Here is a 19,272-nt window from a genome sequence, read left to right as displayed (position 1 = left end):
ATTTTTTTAAAAATATTTAAATTTCTTAAACCAAGCACAGCTTAATACCGGTACTTTATATAGTCGTTTTTATATTTATCATTCCTCTTTCTCTCTCTCTCCAAGGCCGTTCCTGTATAGATTTGAGTGACCTTGGTTGGGTTTTGGGGATTAAGGTCAGCTTTCTTGATCTGGGTTCTTTCGATTAACTTCCTTTAATAGTTGTTTTTTCTTTTAATGTTGTTTCAATGTGCATTTCGTTTTCTTTTTTGCTGTACTTTTTTTTATATTTCCCCATTGTCATTTGTCTCTGTTCAATTTTAAGAATTTGATGTGAAATTCTGATCTGGGTTTGCAGAACTCGTAGTTGGATTTGATGTGAAATTCTTTTGATATGGTAATGCATGCACTTTATCGTACTGAACATAGAATTTTAAGCTTTTTAGGGTGTAAAGTTCCGGGTTAAGGATCCGCCGTTATTTTTCTATCCATTACTTTCCCAGATAATTTTAATGTCATTCATAAATATGATTTCCGCAGTTCATAAGCGAATAATTATTATATAAGCATAATGCTGATAAAACCCAGTTAATCTCTTAGAAGGGTTAAAATCGTTGGCCAAAATAAGGGATAAAATCAATAACTATTTAGGAAAAGGAAAGGAGAGAGACCATGTAAAAAGTTCTGGTTCGACTTTACCTTCTATATTATTTTTGGTAATCTTTCATGCCATTTTATGGTCTATGTTTGGTGTTTGTGGCCGTTCCTCCTAATAATATCGTCTCTAAGTTTTGAACCCATGTTCTCTCCTCGGAGTGTATTGTGCTTTTACCATTACACCCAACATTTGTTGGTTAATTTTACCTTCTATTTGTTTTGCCGGCTGTCTTTCTTGTTGGTTTTGAATTGTCTTTTCCTTTTGATTCCCGTTTTTGTGTTTGATGTAATACAGTGAGTTCAGTGTTTAACAGGTAAAATATGACTGATTCAAAACCATTGCAACCATTGATCCCATCATCGTCTCGGAAGCTACCTGATTTTAAGAAATCGGTTAAGCTAAAATATGTGAAGCTTGGGTACCATTACTTGATCACCCATGGAATGTATCTCTTCCTTTCCCCTCTTGTAGTTGTAATCACTGCACAACTCTCAACATTTTCTATCCTGGATCTTTATGATCTTTGGGAGCATCTTCAATACAATCTCATATCTGTCATCATCTGCTCGACTCTTCTTGTTTTCTTGTCAACCCTCTACTTTCTCACTCGTCCTCGTCCTGTTTACCTTGTCAACTTTGCTTGCTATAAACCAGATGAATCTCGGAAATGCCCCAAAAGGATCTTCATGGATCGGTCTCAATTGGCTGGTACCTTCACAGAGGAAAATCTTCAGTTTCAGCGTAAGATTCTTGAAAGGTCCGGGCTTGGCGAGGAGACATATCTTCCAGAGGCTGTCCTCAATGTTCCACCTAACCCATCAATGACAGAAGCCAGAAAAGAAGCTGAGATTGTTATGTTTGGTGCTATTGATGAACTTTTGGCTAAGACCTCCGTAAAACCCAAAGACATTGGAATTTTGGTTGTGAACTGCAGCTTGTTTAATCCAACGCCATCTTTGTCTGCCATGGTTATCAACCATTACAAGCTTCGAGGGAATATTCAAAGCTACAATTTGGGAGGAATGGGCTGTAGTGCTGGTTTGCTCTCAATAGATCTTGCAAAGAATCTACTTCAAGCCCATCCGAACTCCTATGCACTGGTTATCAGCATGGAGAACATCACCTTGAACTGGTACTTCGGAAATGATCGCTCAAAACTTGTTTCAAACTGCTTATTCAGGATGGGAGGGGCGGCAATACTGCTCTCTAACAAACGCTCTGACAGAAGAAGATCCAAATACCAATTGGTTCACACTGTTCGCACTCACAAGGGTGCGGATGATAAGTGCTTTGCTTGTGTTACACAGGAAGAAGACTCTGCAGGAAAGATTGGTGTTACATTGTCAAAGGATCTCATGGCAGTTGCTGGTGATGCTCTAAAGACCAACATCACCACATTGGGGCCTCTGGTTCTTCCGATGTCTGAGCAGCTGCTTTTCTTTGCTACATTGGTTGGAAAGAAGCTTTTCAAAATGAAGATCAAGCCTTACATTCCAGATTTCAAGCTAGCTTTTGAACATTTCTGCATTCACGCTGGAGGAAGAGCTGTTTTGGATGAACTGGAGAAGAATTTGCAGCTCTCCGAATGGCATATGGAACCATCAAGAATGACTCTCTTCCGATTTGGCAACACCTCAAGCAGTTCTCTGTGGTATGAATTGGCATATTCGGAAGCTAAGGGTAGGATTAGGAAAGGGGACAGAACATGGCAAATAGCATTTGGTTCTGGATTCAAATGCAACAGTGCTGTATGGAAAGCTTTGAGGACCGTAAATCCAGCAAAGGAGAAAAACCCATGGATGGATGAGATCCAGAATTTCCCAGTTGATGTTCCAAAGGTATCATCCATCTAATTTCGAGACTTGCTGCTGTTGTGGTAAAATTTTCATAACATAATGAGTGGTAGTTTCAGCATTGACTAAGTAAATCTTGCATTTAGATATCTGGTTTCAAGTATAGCTTGAGTGGGATTACTAATGTGTAACAAATTAGGGATGCATTGATTTGAGGGTGTTATGGAAAAACCATCAGAGCTTTTTTTTTTTTTTACCAATATCACTGCATGAGAGGCCTGGGATATGTATCAAGATTTCATCGTATGATCCAGAGATTGAATTGGAATGAGAAATAACTCAAATTTGGTTGATCTTCAATTCAATTGATTTATGTAGCCAACGCTTTGATTATTAACTGTGGTTGATTAAGTTAGCTTATGCACCCACACTTAGCCTCCACATGCCTTGGAACGATAATCATCTCTAAAATTTGATCTTTGGACTCATCAGGGGCTGCGGCCAACTGACCGTGGAACATGCAATTTTATCATAAAACGTTCCCTGAGCTAATAATAAATCCATTGCTTTCTGATAGACTTGGCAAGCAGTAAGACATTATAGTGTAGTCCTTGGATGACTTGTGGATGTGAGTGATCACACCAACACCATAAATTTAAAGTATAGATGTCATTACTACTTTTTACAAAACATTAGTCCAAGTTTACATATATATCAAATTCAAAACTAGAATTTATGCAAAAATAGAAAAGAAAGTCTGATATGAAAAACTATGTTGAAGATGTTGGCTGAATGCAATTATGCCTGCAGACTGCTCGATATTATCACCCTCTTGTTTACTCTTTCTCCTTGGTCTTGCCCTCTTCTGCAATATGGAAGCCCCCAATCTTCCGCGAAACTTCTTCCACTGATACCTTCACCTTTCCAACTGATCCGTTTGCTGCATGTGATTTGGTTTCTTCATGATCAGTCAAAGGGCCTGTCTGCCATATTCTGATAGTTCCATCCTCGGATCCTGAGGCATATGATTCCCCTCCTGGTGAGAAACGTACACAATGTACAGGACCGTGATGACCCTTGTTGCATGCTGCACACCCCCGATGTCAATCAGTCATGGGGAAAAAATGGAAACTAAAAACATGAGATCACATATGACATGTGGATTCAAGCACCAAATCTATTGTGCAAAGCCACATATTACGTTTGAGAACATACCTGTCTCATCTCCGGTGTGGAAATCAAAAACACGAACCCACATATCTTCTCCTCCGGCAATGAATTTATTTCCATATTTTGGTTCCAATGAAGCCGATTCAACCGTGCAAGGCATGTTGTAGCTCTTTACCAACCCAAAGCTGAGTAAAGGCATAATGCAAAGATCAATTAAGAGTAGATATTCTCGCACAACAATCAGACCAATCTCAGTTGAAGTTGGAACTTACTGGCCTGCATCCCAGAACTTAACTGTAGCTCCATCTGCAGTTGTAATATATCGGCCATCTTGACTCACTTCAGCACTGGTCACAGGTGACTTGGTCTCTAGTGTTTGAACTATTTTACCACTCCTTACATCCCATAATCTGTACAGCCAGTAAGAAATTCAGAAATAGGAGAGGGCAAAGATGCCATAACCATGACAAACATTACACTAGGTTAATAACAACATATGAGATAAATTTGACACAGTTATATACCCTGTAAAAATGCTTTAAATTAACTAAAAATTTACTGAATCAACAAGCAGGCATCTGGACTGCAACTACTTATATGTCGTGTGCTATTCAGCTTTCTCCCTCCCTCTGAAATAAGCTTACATACAAAAGTTAAAACTGTTGTCCACTGAAATTCATGCATCTACAGATTTGGTCTCAAACCCTCCAACTAAAGTGTCATGGTATCCAAACAGGTAATAGGAATCGATACTAAATAACAACAAAAGCAAGCAAAATGCTTTCTTTTAAAGAACAATGAACTACATATGCTACAGAAGTTACATGAAAGAACCTCTAAACGAGGGAGATGGATACCTGACACCCCCCATATCAGTGCAAGAACTTAATAACGTCTGATCACTATGCATCCATGAAACCGTTCTGACTGATCCAGGAGATTTGTCTACTTCTCTCAGAGGTGCTTCTGGATGATTCAAATCATAAATACGGAGGACTTTCTCTCTTCCTCCAGTCAAAAGAAGGCGTGTATCCTGATTCAAAATCAGAAACCCTTGAATGAGGTGAATAACAAGCAAGAAGTAAAACAGGCAATAACAATTAGAGTTCTTGGCCAAAATTTAATATTGGGTACAAAGAAATCAACAATTCCACAACAGAACTTAACTAATGATGAGCAAAAGGCCTTTAAGAAAAACTGAAAACTAGTGCTATTTTCAGATAAGATAGAACAATGCACTATCTTTTCAATAATCCCAACATTCACCATGACTCCTATGAGTATGACTTCATATATGGACAAATTTACGCAAGTCAATTCAGAATGTCTTTATTTATGATTTTCCATGTTAATATGATAGTATCAACAATTACGGCTTTAATAGTGGAGAAATGGTCCACCTATATCTGTAATAGCAAAGAAGGTAGAGGTTCCTTCGTATTCTAATAAATTCCTTACAAGAATAACAAAATGAACAAAAATATTATGATAATTGTGACAAAAATTCATTGCATGTTGACCAGGCCTTCAGAAGTCAAAACATAGTTTAAATTTCCTTGTCAAGGCAACCAAATAAACTAAAGATCAAGAGAAGCCATTAAATGTTGCACTACTAGCTTGCATTTAGAAACAATCAGTACTACTCACAAGAACCACAGAGGTTATCTGTAAGCAATTAAAATTACTTTCACATAGTAATAATGACAAAAAGGGTAACCTAGAAAGCTGTTCAACAACCTGCCTAATATATCGTATAAATATCCTTTTATCAAAAGAACGATGATTCACGAACCCACATAAGCTGTTCACATTTCTAACACCATATCTTTCTTTAATTTGCCCTACCATATTCCACCATGTATCAACTAGACTAGTTCATCCAAGTGAAAGCTTAAATGGAATGAAAAGCACCGAATTTACCTCAGAAAAAGCACAAGCTCGAACTATATGCTTATGCTCAAATGAGTGCAATATGTCACCTGTTAGTGCATTCCACACTTTCCTGCACAAAAGAAATGGCATTTCACAAGATCTATCAACCTTTTATCAATGAACAACCCCATAAAGAAACAGCAGTTGAAACAACATATACTGTCCAAGATTCCAAGTTAAAATATCTCAATTCAAACTATAGCAGCAGGAGATTGAAGCACGAGCAGTTATGTAGGGTAAGCAAACCATTATTAAAAGTATTGTCCACTTTTAAGTGATAGTACATTTTTTGAGAATCAATAAGCAACAGCAGATAGAAAATCGTATAGAGCAGGCACAAGAAAAGCAACAATACAAATTGGCAATTTATAGTGAGATGTTCAAAGACCTCCCGTATTATATACACAATCTGCATATATATGCAATCACAAACAATAAACAAACAAACAAACAACTTTTAGAGTACAAAAACATATAGCAAATAACAGCGATCAAGAATGAATAACTACGCAGTAAAGTCGGCAGAACCAGAAGCAGCCCGTAAAGCGTTTGTATCCAAGCAAACACTCCACACTGCTCCCTTGTGTCCTTCAAACGTTCCTATCCAATCTCCAGTTTCACCATTCCTCAGCATGGGACTGGAATCTGAACCAGGCAAATAAAACATCATTTTTATGAGCATGAGATCAATATCAATTTATCCCTCTAAAGAACTACATATCTTTCATTGTTCTATGGAAAATTAAGGTCTTAACATTATAATGTACTAATAGCCACCACTTATATTCATATAATGATTTATATAATCAAATCAATCAAATATACACTACAAATAAGCCTAGAAAGGGATTAAAAAGTGGATTTAAGACAATCAATTACTTGTATATAAACCCCTTTCCAGAGACAATAAATAAACAACAAAATCATAATGCATTTTACAGAAGAACAAAAATCAGAGACCAAGTAAATACTAAATAGTAATTACCTTTGCTGGCACTAATGAGAAAAAAGCCATCTAGAGTGACAGGACTATAAAAGAGATCCACAACAGGACGTGAATGGCCATGACATACAAGTGGGACCGCAATCTTTTTCTTGTCCATTTTCCTTCTTTTTTTACTTCTTACAAACCAAACACCAATGGAGAAAAAACAAAAGAAAAGAAAACCCTTTTTTGATCACAAAACAAAACAAGAGAACAACCTTACAATCCTTAACAAATCTACACAAACCCAAAGAATAAAAAAAGACAAGTTGGGTTTTTTTTTTTTTGCCTTTCTTTTGGGGATCAAAATGTAAAGGAGTGGCGGTAGTTTAATACAGGTGAGAAGAGTCTATGATTAATGAATCCCGGGCTCTGATGCGAAAACGTTAAGAGGGAAAAATGAAACAAATGGGATACAGGCACAGAGCAATGAATATAAAAGGGGCGTGGCTAAGGCGCAAGGGGGAACCTGCTATGGATGTCATCTTATAGGCTGGCTTTCCAGTTTACTTAATCCACTAATTCCAACTTTCTATTTTTAAGGTAGAAAAGAGATGGTATATACTTTATCCGCACTGAGCGGAAGGTTGCTGAAAGTTCCACTTCGCCCTCATTGTTTTGAAAAAAATCTCCCACTTATCATTTTCTCTGTTCTTCATTTTAGAAGTTTATAGGAATCAGAATTAGAATAAATTTAATATGAATGACTATGAGTTGAAAATAGAAATATATCCTAAATTTGGATTTAAATAAAATTAAACATAGAATAATGTAAAAAAAATCCAAATATGTCAAAGCCTCATTAACATGTTGTTATCAATTATTCAAATATAAGCATTAAATTTTACTAAATCAAAATTGTTTTATTTTGTAAGGAAATTTCAAAACATACAATATATTATATATTTTTATTAGATATATAAATATTTATATTTTTAAATAGACAAGGCTTTCATTATTTTTTTTGTAAATAATTCTCTAAAGTGTTTAATTATTTTTATAAATTATTTTGAATCTTTATATATATATCATTTTAATACATATAAATGACCCACGTCATGTTCTAAGCCTAACTAAAAATTTTAAAATCTTTGAAGGCTTTAGTGAGAATTTTCATAAATTTTGGTAAGTCTAGTAAAAACTTTCAAAATTTTTAGAGGTTTTATGAAAATTTTAATAAATAAAAAGTTTGAAGAGCCTAATAGAAATTTTTAAAATTTTTCAAAGGTTTAATAATAATTTTTAAAAATTTTAGGAGGTTAATTAAAATTTGCTAAAAAATTTAAGGGTATAACTAAAATTTTCAAAAACTTTGGGGTACTTTAATGAGAATCCGCCTCTGTTCTAATTGGCTCTGTCATGTGATATGTTGTCAAAGTTGCAACAAGTCTGCTGTTGTTTTTTTTTAATGCCAAAATAAAATTTTAAGTATAGAAATGGACAAAAGTGATATAATTTAGTGGTCCTTCTTTGGCATGGCGAAGAATCTGGTCGTCCCGTGGATTGTTGGAATCGGGTCTTCGTTGTCAGGTTGGTACTGGGCATCCTATAAATATTTATGATGATAAATGGCTCCCTCACCCATCTACCTGCAAAGTGCAAAGAGTTCAACATGACCTCTCTGTTTCTTTGGTCTCTGGTTTGGAAAGTGGATTTGTTGCCTTACCTATTTGATGCTAGTGAGGCAAACCTTATTATAGGCATGGATGATTTTCTGGTATGGCAGCATGATAGCTCGGGGGTCTATAGTGTTGGTTCAGGTTACAAGGTGCTTCTGGATTTGAGTTCTAATACATTGCAGGATCGTATGGATCAACATTTCTATAACAGGTTATGGAATTTAGAACTCCCTAAGAAGATTCTGCTTACAGTTTGTAGATTCTATAAGGGCTTTGTACCTGTTAAAGTTGCGCTGTCTGCTAGGCGGATTATTTCGCGTAGCTTGTGTCAATTCGCTTCTGAGACAGTTTCCCATATCTGCTTTGGATGCCCTCATACTTGCGCGGTTTGCCTATTGTTTGCAAGAATGGTGGTTTTCAGATGCTTGAAGATTTCAGTTACTATTCGGTGTCTTTAGTAAGCTCGTAATTTGTATGTCCACGAGGGTAAAAGGTTTTCACTTATTGAGATTGTTAAGTTGATATTGTCTCACCTTCAGGATCATTCCTTTGTTGGCACTGCTCCCTCTGTTGGACTCCCCCACCTTCTGGCATCTACAAGGTGAATTTTGACGTGACTTTCTGTGCCCCTTCGGGTATGGCTGAGATGACTCTAGTTCGTGTATGGGATGTGCATTCCCCTTTCGCGGCTGAGGCTATGTTTGCCATCCGTTCTATGATTTTCACTTATGACCAAGATGTCATATTAGAAGGTGGTAGTTTAACGGTCATTAAAAAGCTTTCTTCTACGGCCTGAGATTGATGGGTTTGCGTCTTTTGCCATGTTTGTGATGGAGCAAATCAGGCGGCTCACATTCTCTCAAAGTAAGATGTCTCAGCTGATGATGATGATCTTGTTTGGACCGAAGAGATTCGAGTGTGCATTGCTGGCCAGGTTCATCGAGACGGGATGGGTGTGTGCCTTTCTGAGGATCGAGCCTTGAAGGTTAATGGTATTGATATTTGCTTTTGTCTACAGATTTTCATATGGGGAGCTCTATGCAGACTGGTTTCGTTTATTGTTATGTACCTATTTAAAATTTATAGTTGATGTGTTATTATATTAAATTAGTTAATTATTATACAAATCATAATTTTTCATAGCATTTTTCTATCACACTTCTCAAAACTATTTTTGTTAAAAAGTATTTTTGAGAAGTACTTTTTAATTGTAATAATAATAGAGAATAAGTCATTGAGGGTATAATAAGTGGATCTATTTTTAAAAAAGGACTTATTTAATAAATAATAATAATATGAATGCACCTGATTTTTTTTTAGTTTTTATTTTTAAATTCAAACAGCAATGATAAAACTACGAAAACGATCTTAAAAAAAAATTTAAAAATAAAAAATCAGGTGCCGAGTCTTTAGTAATAGAAAAAATTGACAAGGCCCAACTACCGCGAAACCCATTAATATTTCACCCAAAACTGAGGCAAGACTTTGTAAATTGCATATATAACCCCAAACAAAAACACCATTTTAATTCCAATTCCAAATCAAAACTTGTTGTCAAAGAAAAATCCCCTTGTACCAAGTATCTGAGTGCCATTGTAGTTTCCAAAATCAAGAACCTAGAAGTAAACTCAAATGGCGACGGTCGCTATCGAGAGGAAGCAACAGGCATCTGCGGAAGAGATGTGCACCGCCAAGAGCGGTGCCAAGCAAGGGGAGGGCCTCCGACAATACTATCTTCAACACATCCACGAGCTCCAGCTCAATCTCCGCCAAAAAACCCACAATTTGAACCGAATCGAAGCCCAACGCAACGAGCTCAATTCTCATGGTACTTTAATACTAATATTTCTTGGTTTGCCTCCATTTATTTTCTTAGTTTCTTCTTTTGTTTTGTTTTTTTTAAAGAATAACAAATTGGCTTGTTTGAGATTGTCGATATGTGATGAGGGTTTTGTTGATTTTTATGGGATGTTGTTATCTTGGTGGTTTAATATGTGAGAAAACGGTGATATATGGTTGAATTAAGGTTAGTAAGGGAAGATGAATGTTATTGATTTGGTAAATTGTAGAAATTAAAGCGGTGATTCTATCTGCTTGCTACTTTGGGAGTTGTGTTGTCTTATTTGATAAATTTAAAAAGCAGCGGAACAAAGGATTATATAGGACTTGGAGGTTGTTTAATTCTGTTCTAGTCTAGATGTAAGAGTAATTATTGGTTATTTCAATGAAATATTTATTCTGATTCAGCACATTTTTAAAATTGTTAACTAGAATTGATAGTAGATTATGCAAATTTTTTGTTGAAATTTGAAGGCCTCGATTTTTGCAAGTAAAAACTGCAAGAAAAAGGCGTCATTTTATCTTGTCAATAAAATATACATCATAAATCCAATTTTCTTTTTCTCTAGGGTTGGAAACTATGTGTGGTTTGAAATAGAAAGCTCATACCAGTGCTCGTTATTTGTCATTGATGTGTAATGATCTATATATATGTTGCCACATGCTTTGTTGTTTACTAGATTAGTATACTTATGATTGGAAAGGGTGTGCGTATTTGACTATCATTGCATTTTTACTTGACGGTGCATCTTATACATCTGAAATTATTGTGCTGGTGGTTATGTGGCCTTCTTTTTAGCCTCTTCTTTATTATAGCATCAACTTGGAAACACACATTTGTAGAGCCTTGATATTCAGGGGTGGAACTTTTAAGATAATTTTTTCTTAAATTTGCTTCTTATGGTCTATTTGTTATATAAGTACTTAAAATGTTTGCACATTGGACGGTTAGAATGCTTAGAGAGGAACTGCAGCTGCTTCAGGAGCCTGGATCCTATGTTGGTGAGGTTGTGAAAGTTATGGGTAAAAACAAGGTTTTAGTCAAGGTATGTTATCCTTTTATCCTTCCTAGTTTTAGCTCTCTTTGACTTAATTAATGGGAACAATATCTTGTTATAGGCAGAAAACTTGATGTTTCAGTATTTAATCCTGGAACTAATTATTTTCTCATTCAGCAATCTATGGTGTGATTTAGAGTGTCATCAATCTTACTGGGCAATATTTTGAATTTGTTCTCTAGGTCCATCCAGAAGGAAAATATGTTGTCGATATTGACAAGAATATTGATATCACAAAAATCACACCATCAACAAGAGTTGCTTTGCGTAATGACAGCTATGTTCTCCATCTGATCTTACCTAGCAAAGTAGACCCTTTGGTTAACCTTATGAAAGTTGAAAAAGTTCCAGATTCTACATATGATATGATTGGTGGTCTTGATCAACAAATTAAAGAGATAAAAGAGGTTTGCTTTTGAACTTGCTTGATTTGTTCATTTATGGATTATCACTTTCTGTTTTTTTTTTCTTTTTAGTGTTATGGTTCATTATTAATCCCATATGCAGATGTGGGTTGGTTTAATTTTTTACACCTACTTTCTGGTATAATTTGTAGGTTATTGAACTTCCAATTAAACATCCTGAATTGTTTGAAAGCCTTGGAATAGCCCAGCCAAAGGTACTATTATTTTGCCAAGTGATATCTTTATGTTGATTTGTTTCTCATATGATTTCACTGTAAAACTAAATCTTGCTCCCTGTCATAAACTATAGGGTGTCCTGCTTTATGGACCACCTGGTACAGGAAAAACACTATTGGCTAGAGCTGTGGCCCATCATACTGATTGTACCTTTATCAGGGTTTCTGGTTCTGAATTAGTTCAGAAATATATCGGGGAGGGTTCTCGAATGGTTAGAGAACTTTTTGTTATGGCCAGGTAAGTTCTTCCTTGTTTGGTGTCCTTAATTTTAAACAAATTAATATGCGGATCATGTTATAGATACTAGCAAGGCAAAACTTATTATCTGGAATTATGCTTTAGCAAATAGCCAAATATTTTGTAGCATGAAACACAAAGTAGGGTTGCTTCTGTCTGATTATCTATCAAACTGTCATAGTTTTGCTTTGTATTTATTTAAGTGATTCCTCCTCATTTTCTCCCAGAGAGCATGCTCCATCAATTATATTTATGGATGAGATAGACAGTATTGGATCTGCTCGAATGGAATCTGGAAGTGGAAATGGTGATAGCGAGGTGCAGCGTACCATGTTGGAGCTTCTCAACCAGCTTGATGGATTTGAAGCATCTAACAAGATCAAGGTAGTGTATTAGTTACTTCACTGAAGTACTAATGTAATGAATTAGGGAGACCATTTTGTAGTTTGCATACTGACATTTTTTTTACTTCCTAACTTACTCTAATGAACAGGTTCTGATGGCCACAAATCGGATAGATATCTTGGATCAAGCTCTTCTTAGGCCAGGACGGATTGACAGGAAGATTGAATTTCCAAATCCCAATGAGGAGGTACTTAACATTGCATTTTCTGTTCATTGTTATGTTCCTGTGAGCATTTTAGTGCCATTAATCTTTTTTAGGTTAGGCCCATAGAAAGGCCACTCCCTCATTGCTACCTTGTTCTTACATATGTTTTAAAGAATAAAAGGTATGCACGGGTTGTATTTGAACTGAAAATATTGCACTCTGATGAGTTCATTTCTCAATTATTGCATTATTGTGTTATGTGTCAAGTTTTGTATTAGATCTAGTAAAGTTACTGTCTAGCAACTTCCTCTGTCATGTTCTGGCAGTTGGTGATTCCTTACGTGAATGATTTTTTAATCTCTTATTGTGTTGTTGCTCATGTAATGCTCTGCCACTGACCAAATAGAAGATTCTTGACATTTTAGACTTTGTCTATACAGGCAAAAGTTTCAGTGAGGTAGTTGTTAAGGTTCTTTTGTCATTGTGATCAATCTTTTCTCGGTATCCTGAAGAATCTGCAGGGAATAAGAGCAATCATATAATGGCAGTGGTTTGCTGCCTATAGTTGTACTTGAATTTCTCTGTTCTTAGAGAGCTTGCAGCGCTATTGGTACTTATGTTTTGTGTCCAATTATATGCAGTCTCGACTGGACATCTTAAAAATACATTCTAGAAGAATGAACTTGATGCGAGGGATTGATCTAAAGAAGATTGCGGAGAAGATGAATGGTGCTTCTGGTGCAGAGCTTAAGGTATGTTTACAGATACTCGGTTAATTAAATGGTGCCTGGTTTTACTGGATAAACAGAAACTATAATCTTTTGGTTTGAATATTGTGGCAAGCTGGGAATAGCATCTTTCCTTCTAGGTCCCTAACCTCTTAAGCAAAGAGAGATTCAGTTTGAAGATTTTTATGTTTCAAGCGATGTCATTATGAAATATAATCTCATATGTTTCGATGTTATGCTAGAAGCCTTTGATGGAACTTTTGTAATTATGATGAATTGGTCTTGTTTATTTTGGCAGGCGGTATGCACAGAAGCAGGGATGTTTGCATTGAGGGAAAGGAGAGTCCATGTAACACAAGAAGATTTTGAGATGGCAGTGGCGAAGGTGATGAAGAAGGAGACCGAGAAAAACATGTCCTTACGGAAGCTTTGGAAGTGATTACGTTTTTTTGTTTTGGGGAAAGATGGAACATGTGTAAACCTCATCCCAATACTCAAAACACAATGTATCGACTATTTAGTACACAATTTGCCGTTATGCTTGGTACCATGCATCTGCTTTCTTGACAAGGCTGTCTTTCAGAGTTGCTAGGTGAGGATTATTATTATTATTTTTAAATGAACAACTTGGTTTGACTTGCAGAGTTGTGGATAATACATACAGCGCTTGGTTTACAATGGAGGCAGGCAACTGACTCCGTTAAAGTAGTAACATAAGATGATTCTAGGGTGAGTAAAACTCGATTCGACTCAAAAAAAATTGAAAAAAAATTTAAATTTTGAGTTAAACGAATCGAGTTATTCGAATCAACTCGAATTTTTTTTTCAAATTTCGAGTTCGAATCGAGTTGAGTTTTCGAATTCGAATAATTTGAATAATTCAAATATCAAATTATAATATTTTACATTTTTACTCTAAATTTCTAAACTTTTTTACTTTTCCATCAAAACTTTTACTCTTTCTCACTTTCCTTCCAAAACTTTTACTCCCTTCTCAACCTCCCAATCTACTCAAAATCTATTTATCATCAAAATTTTACTCTCCTAATTACTTTTTCTCAAAATTTTACTCCTAAAAACCTTCAAAACTTTTTATTTTCTCCCAAAATTCTTACTCCCTCCCACTTTTTTCCTAAAATTTTTATTCTCTTTCGATCCCACCTCTCATCTACTTCAAACCCTCCCCCCTTCAATTTTTTTAAATATTTTTTCTCCAAAATTTTATTCCCCTAATAATTTTCCCTCAAACTTTTATTCCCAAAAACTTTTTTTTTTGTAAACTTTTATTTTTCACCTTTTACTCTAAAATAAAAACTCAAAATTATCCAAAAAAATCACTAAATATAAATAGTAATAATTTTATTTATATCTACTATTTATATTATTAAATTAAATTTCACATTTTATATTATTTATATTATTGAATTGTTTAGTCATATTTAATATTTATATTAAAATTGAGTTATTAATTATGCCATAAAATATTTGTGTTAAAATTTTATATTGGTATCAATTTTATATTTTATTTTTAAAATAACTTTTATTAAAAAATTATATTTTTACATTTAATATATTTTTTAATTTCAAAATACATAGTGACAAGAATATGAAGATAATTGAAACAACTAAGCAAGCAAAGAAGCTAACCAGTATATAAAAAAATTAATAAATAAATTATGAGGTGATGAAAGTTAATAAAAATTTTGATTAAGGTGGACAAATTTTGTTACGACGGGTGACAGTGGTTAGAAGGACCTAAACTTATTTTTTAAAATTTAACTCGAACAAATATATTTGATTCGATTCGAATTTCATCTCACTCGACTCGATTCAAGAAAATTTTAAATTAAATTAAGATGATAAAATATGATTTGTCAACTCGATTAACTCAAAATTTTTTTATTTTATCTGATTTAATTCGATCAAACGTTCATCTCTATAACTATAAGATTCTATAGATGTGTGTTAAAATAGAATCTTATTTTAAGTATTGAGAAGAGCACCAAATTGTGACATGTGAAACATATACTGGGGGTAGTTGAACAGCCAGTGACATTCAACAATGTGGTCAAAAGTTGCTAACCCCTGGAATATCACAGGTTCAGTTCATCATAATTTGAAGCATGAAAATTGCAAGTGAACTGAGCTTCTAGCGTACGATCTCACTCACAAGAAGGTAATTTAATTATGGATGGGTCAATGGTCAAAACCCACCATCCACGTCTATATTAAATAAATAAACAATAGAATTCCGCGTCATGAGTTGGCATTGATTGACAATTCATATATATGAGTCAAGCCATGACATGAGCTACCAAATTTTTATTGAAACAAAATCCTTTTTACTTGCTTTCTTTCCGTTTCGAAGATGGATATTAAGAAACGATTACTCCTTCCATTTGTATGCTATTTTCTTTCAGTTTCCCAGTTTTTCCACGTCTGCCATGGTGATGTTGGGACTGCTGCCCAGTACAGCCCTCCATATTTACGTGAGTACCAACCCAACCCAACCCAAGCATGAAAAATAAGATCTACACAAATCATAGTGTGTGCTAGTTTCTGTTTGTAATTTTAATTAAATGATGATGGGGATGCAGCTACGGCGTGCTTTGGGGAAGATCAAACCCAGTTCCCATCAAGCAATCTGTTCGCAGCAGCAGGAGATGGGATATGGGACAATGGAGCATCATGCGGAAGGCAATACCTGGTGAGATGCATAAGTGCTTCCCAGCCAGGGACTTGTGTCCCCGACCAAACTATCCAGGTCAAGATCGTTGATTATGCTCCTACCGCTCTCTCCCCACCTTCCGCTCAATCCACCACCATTGTCCTTTCCGAAACTGCTTTTGGCGGAATTACCAATATACCCATGGACTCCATCAACATTGAATTCCAACAGTTAGTAGTACTCCCCCCCCTCTTCTTCCTTTATAAATTAATTACTCTTTCATTTCAGATATTGCAACTTCATAACTTCCTTTTTATCGCTTCTTGCAGAGTTTAGTTTAGTATGGTGTTTGCAAGTCTCTGATATATGGATACTCAGTTCAAGGCAATGGCAAGGAAGCAAGCAACATATAAATCTGGAAATTCAGTAATATTGTACCTGGACGGAGTTTATACTCGGGCAAAACATATTGATGATTGATGTTATGAGATTCTTTTCATTGGTAAATATTAATTAATTTCCTTGTACATCAACGTTTGTTTGTTTGTGTTTATTATTTTTTTAATTTTTAAAAAGAAAAAGGGAGGTGTCTGGTTTCTCTTTCGCGTGTGCTTCCTGCCATTTGGAAGCTTCCGCCACGCAACACGACACTATTTTGGCCATTACTTTACCAAAAGAAAAGAGCTTCTTCCCCTTGACGTAAAGCAATGCAAATGCTCTCTTATTGAAAGACTTCCATAGACGTTGCCATCAAGGTGATACAGTTTTATATCATGGTTGTTTTCTAAAATAAGATTAATTAAAAATTAATCATTCCCTGGTACCAATCATAATTTAATGACTTTTATAGCTAGTATTAATTCAGTAAACACCTTTTTGTTATAGTTTTTTTAGGGGAGAGGAATGAGATTTAGAATCCAATTTAAACTGTCATTTTTACAATATAATATTTTTGCCATTGAATCAAGAGGTTATAGCAATTGAGTCCTTGTGGGTTTAAATTGCATAATATCCTCTAAATTAAAATTTTAAAAAGTTTATGGATAATTTAAAAATTATTTAAGAAATTTAATAACATAAATTACTGATATTCCCTTGGTTTCCTCCGATATAAAATTGTGGCTGAAAAATAATTTTGGTTAGGACTTAAACTCCAATGTGACTAAACTATTAGAAAATTTATGTTTTGATTACTCAAATGATAACTTTGAAATAGTTTAATAACCATCTAGTAACTTTTAAAATTTAAGTCATTGGGTTGATAATAACACTATTGTTTGGCTTTCTCTATTTCCACTGCTTTCACCAATAGAAAGCTCTCATTTATCTTCTATTTTATAGTTCAACTTTTTTTCATGACATAGTTTTGAACGTCACAAATCTACGAACCAAATCCAAATAGTAGTCTTCTCTGATCTCCGACATTAACCATCAGATCAACTAGGATCTAAGATATGTTTTTTTATTCGTCGATATATATTGATCCACTGAACCAATCATCAATCGTCACTTAAAGCTAACTAACTAAACTTAAAAAAAAAAAACTTAACATTCTAGTGACTCAAATAAAAACTTTCGAAAAGTTTAATAATCATTTTATAACTTTTTTGAAGTGGAATGACCAAAACATAAACTTACTAATAATTTAATGACCTTGGGTGCAATTTTCTAAAATTAAATTAAGAAGAAAATAGAAAAAGAAGTCCAGTGATTATTTTATAAAAATAACCTGATTTTTTTATTAATTATAAAAATGACTCTTTTTTTTATTATGTACGTAAATGACCTGAAATAAATAGTGAAAGTTGGTGGAGCCAAAGAGATTGGCGCCACCCACTTGCCACGTCAGCCAATCATTGGCTGACAAAAAATAAATAATAGTGGTGAGCCAAATAGATTGGCGCTGCCACCTTTGTTATGTTAGAATTTTTTTAAAGTGATTTTTATTTATTTTAAAACTAAAATTATTATTTTATGGTGGAGTTATAGAAAATGGTGTGACACCAAGTTGCCATTATTTTTTTTGAAGTTTTTTAAATTAGTTTTTAATTAAAAAATGAATTTTTATTTTGGTGGAGCCATTCTCTTTGGCTTGACGACCTTGGTGGTGCTATATATACAAATTTTTTTGATACTCTTGTAACAGTTGAACTAGATAAGAAGAAAAAAGAGAAACTGTTATGTTTAGTAGGAGAGCTCATAAATTATGGTGAAGATGAATAACTCAGTATTTTTGGTGTACATTCTTTTTTATGGAGAAATTGTAGAAGGTGATGTTGGTTGTGTATTTCAATGTCGACAGAGAGTAAGGTTGTGATTCAATAAAACTGTGAAGCTGGAACAAATAAAAAGAAATATCAGTGCAAAAATAGCTATTTGTTGTGGAAGGGCGATGTCCAAATTATTTTACAAGTTTCTAATCTCTACAGATCCATGGAAATTTAAGGAGATGCAACTGTTAGATGATGATGACTTGGTCACTATGATGAAAATATGGTTGTCGACTAGGAATTAGAACCCCTCCCAACCAGTTGAGTTATCCAATTTCGAGCCTGCTGAGAATGTCAGCCCAATAAGTCAACATCGCAGGTTTGACTTTGATCTTAATGTTAGATGGACAAATCAGTCAGACTGTGGAGGAACATCGTAAATGTCTGAAAGTCCAAATTATGGTGGGAGTTCATATAACAACCATGTACCCGGATCCCCGTCTACAAATGCATCCGGAGGTGATAGGCACCAATGTAGACGTCGAAGAAGGGTCCAACAATGATGAAGATTCTGATCACGATATTGAAGATTTCAGTGACCCTGATCTTGATAAGGTTTCGGACGATATCGATGATGAAGACCCATAGGAGGTTGAAGATATTCATGACTTATTTCGAAAACCCAAGTCGTGACATTATTTTACGAAATAACCCTGGGGCCCACATGTTGAGCATAAATCTAGATGCAGCGCATGCACCCGAGTTCCCTCAGTACGCTGATATAGTTCTTGCTCATAGATTAGCATCAAATTATTAGTTGGAAGAGTTGTTAGTTGGGAAACGATTCGAGAACAAGGTGGACTGCATGTTTGCCATAAAAAAATACAGTATGAATGTGTCAATTGATTACAAGGTCGTAAAGTCTACACCGACATTATACATGGGGGAATGTTGAAGGACTGACAAAGGGTGCGGTTAGAAAGTTAGATCTACATTTATACAGAGGACTCAACAGTGGCAAATATGAAAATAAAGGGCGACATACATGCACCGTCGTACGTATGATGCAAGACCACCAAAAACTGGATGCCAAAAGAACCTGACAACTGCATCAAGCCGCTGATGAAAGATATGTCAATCATTCATGTATCGGTCTTGATTGCGGACATGCAAGCTCAATTCTATTACAGAGTGTCGTACAAGAA

At 35.0% G+C, this 19,272-nt stretch overlaps 4 protein-coding genes across 9 annotated transcripts; 3 read left to right on the top strand and 1 right to left on the bottom strand.

The window, feature by feature from the left end:
• Window positions 1-46: 46 nt before the first annotated feature.
• On the top strand, window positions 47-2,790 carry LOC107901193 (3-ketoacyl-CoA synthase 11). 3 transcript variants are annotated; one of them, XM_016827093.2, is made up of 2 exons: window positions 47-155; window positions 951-2,790. In XM_016827093.2, exon 2 carries the CDS (start codon window positions 958-960, stop codon window positions 2,488-2,490), a length of 1,533 nt encoding a protein of 510 aa, XP_016682582.2. In that variant the 5' UTR covers window positions 47-155; window positions 951-957; the 3' UTR covers window positions 2,491-2,790. The 3 variants fall into 3 exon arrangements, with proteins under 3 accessions (XP_016682582.2, XP_016682583.2, XP_040951193.1); XM_016827094.2 differs by having other exon boundaries at window positions 49-155; window positions 941-2,790; XM_041095259.1 differs by having other exon boundaries at window positions 50-155; window positions 338-2,790.
• Window positions 2,791-3,080: 290 nt separating this feature from the next.
• LOC107901194 (serine-threonine kinase receptor-associated protein) lies at window positions 3,081-7,153 on the bottom strand. 2 transcript variants are annotated; one of them, XM_041095260.1, is made up of 7 exons: window positions 6,518-7,153; window positions 6,042-6,177; window positions 5,521-5,602; window positions 4,458-4,633; window positions 3,873-4,010; window positions 3,646-3,785; window positions 3,081-3,561 (listed from the first exon to the last, which is right to left on the bottom strand). In XM_041095260.1, the coding sequence occupies exons 1-7, from the start codon at window positions 6,633-6,635 to the stop codon at window positions 3,542-3,544; spliced, it is 810 nt and encodes a 269-aa protein (XP_040951194.1). In that variant the 5' UTR covers window positions 6,636-7,153; the 3' UTR covers window positions 3,081-3,541. The 2 variants fall into 2 exon arrangements, with proteins under 2 accessions (XP_040951194.1, XP_016682585.1); XM_016827096.2 differs by having other exon boundaries at window positions 3,081-3,517.
• A 2,508-nt stretch (window positions 7,154-9,661) lies between these two features.
• On the top strand, window positions 9,662-13,831 carry LOC107901192 (26S proteasome regulatory subunit 8 homolog A). 2 transcript variants are annotated; one of them, XM_041095258.1, is made up of 9 exons: window positions 9,662-9,964; window positions 10,924-11,021; window positions 11,216-11,440; window positions 11,590-11,652; window positions 11,748-11,911; window positions 12,139-12,295; window positions 12,405-12,503; window positions 13,103-13,213; window positions 13,488-13,831. In XM_041095258.1, exons 1-9 carry the CDS (start codon window positions 9,769-9,771, stop codon window positions 13,626-13,628), a joined length of 1,254 nt encoding a protein of 417 aa, XP_040951192.1. In that variant the 5' UTR covers window positions 9,662-9,768; the 3' UTR covers window positions 13,629-13,831. The 2 variants fall into 2 exon arrangements, with proteins under 2 accessions (XP_040951192.1, XP_016682580.1); XM_016827091.2 differs by having other exon boundaries at window positions 9,778-9,964; window positions 10,928-11,021.
• A 1,618-nt stretch (window positions 13,832-15,449) lies between these two features.
• On the top strand, window positions 15,450-16,384 carry LOC107901190 (EG45-like domain containing protein). 2 transcript variants are annotated; one of them, XM_016827090.2, is made up of 3 exons: window positions 15,450-15,678; window positions 15,787-16,087; window positions 16,187-16,384. In XM_016827090.2, exons 1-3 carry the CDS (start codon window positions 15,558-15,560, stop codon window positions 16,191-16,193), a joined length of 429 nt encoding a protein of 142 aa, XP_016682579.1. In that variant the 5' UTR covers window positions 15,450-15,557; the 3' UTR covers window positions 16,194-16,384. The 2 variants fall into 2 exon arrangements, with proteins under 2 accessions (XP_016682579.1, XP_016682578.1); XM_016827089.2 differs by having other exon boundaries at window positions 15,460-15,678; window positions 15,787-16,094.
• The last annotated feature ends 2,888 nt before the right edge of the window (window positions 16,385-19,272 follow it).

This window comes from Gossypium hirsutum, chromosome D06 (assembly GCF_007990345.1).
Source record: "Gossypium hirsutum isolate 1008001.06 chromosome D06, Gossypium_hirsutum_v2.1, whole genome shotgun sequence".
In the NCBI taxonomy this organism is placed as follows: Eukaryota; Viridiplantae; Streptophyta; class Magnoliopsida; order Malvales; family Malvaceae; genus Gossypium; species Gossypium hirsutum.
The sequence above is the reverse complement of the archived record's forward strand: the minus strand, read 5'-3'. Positions and strand labels throughout refer to the sequence as shown.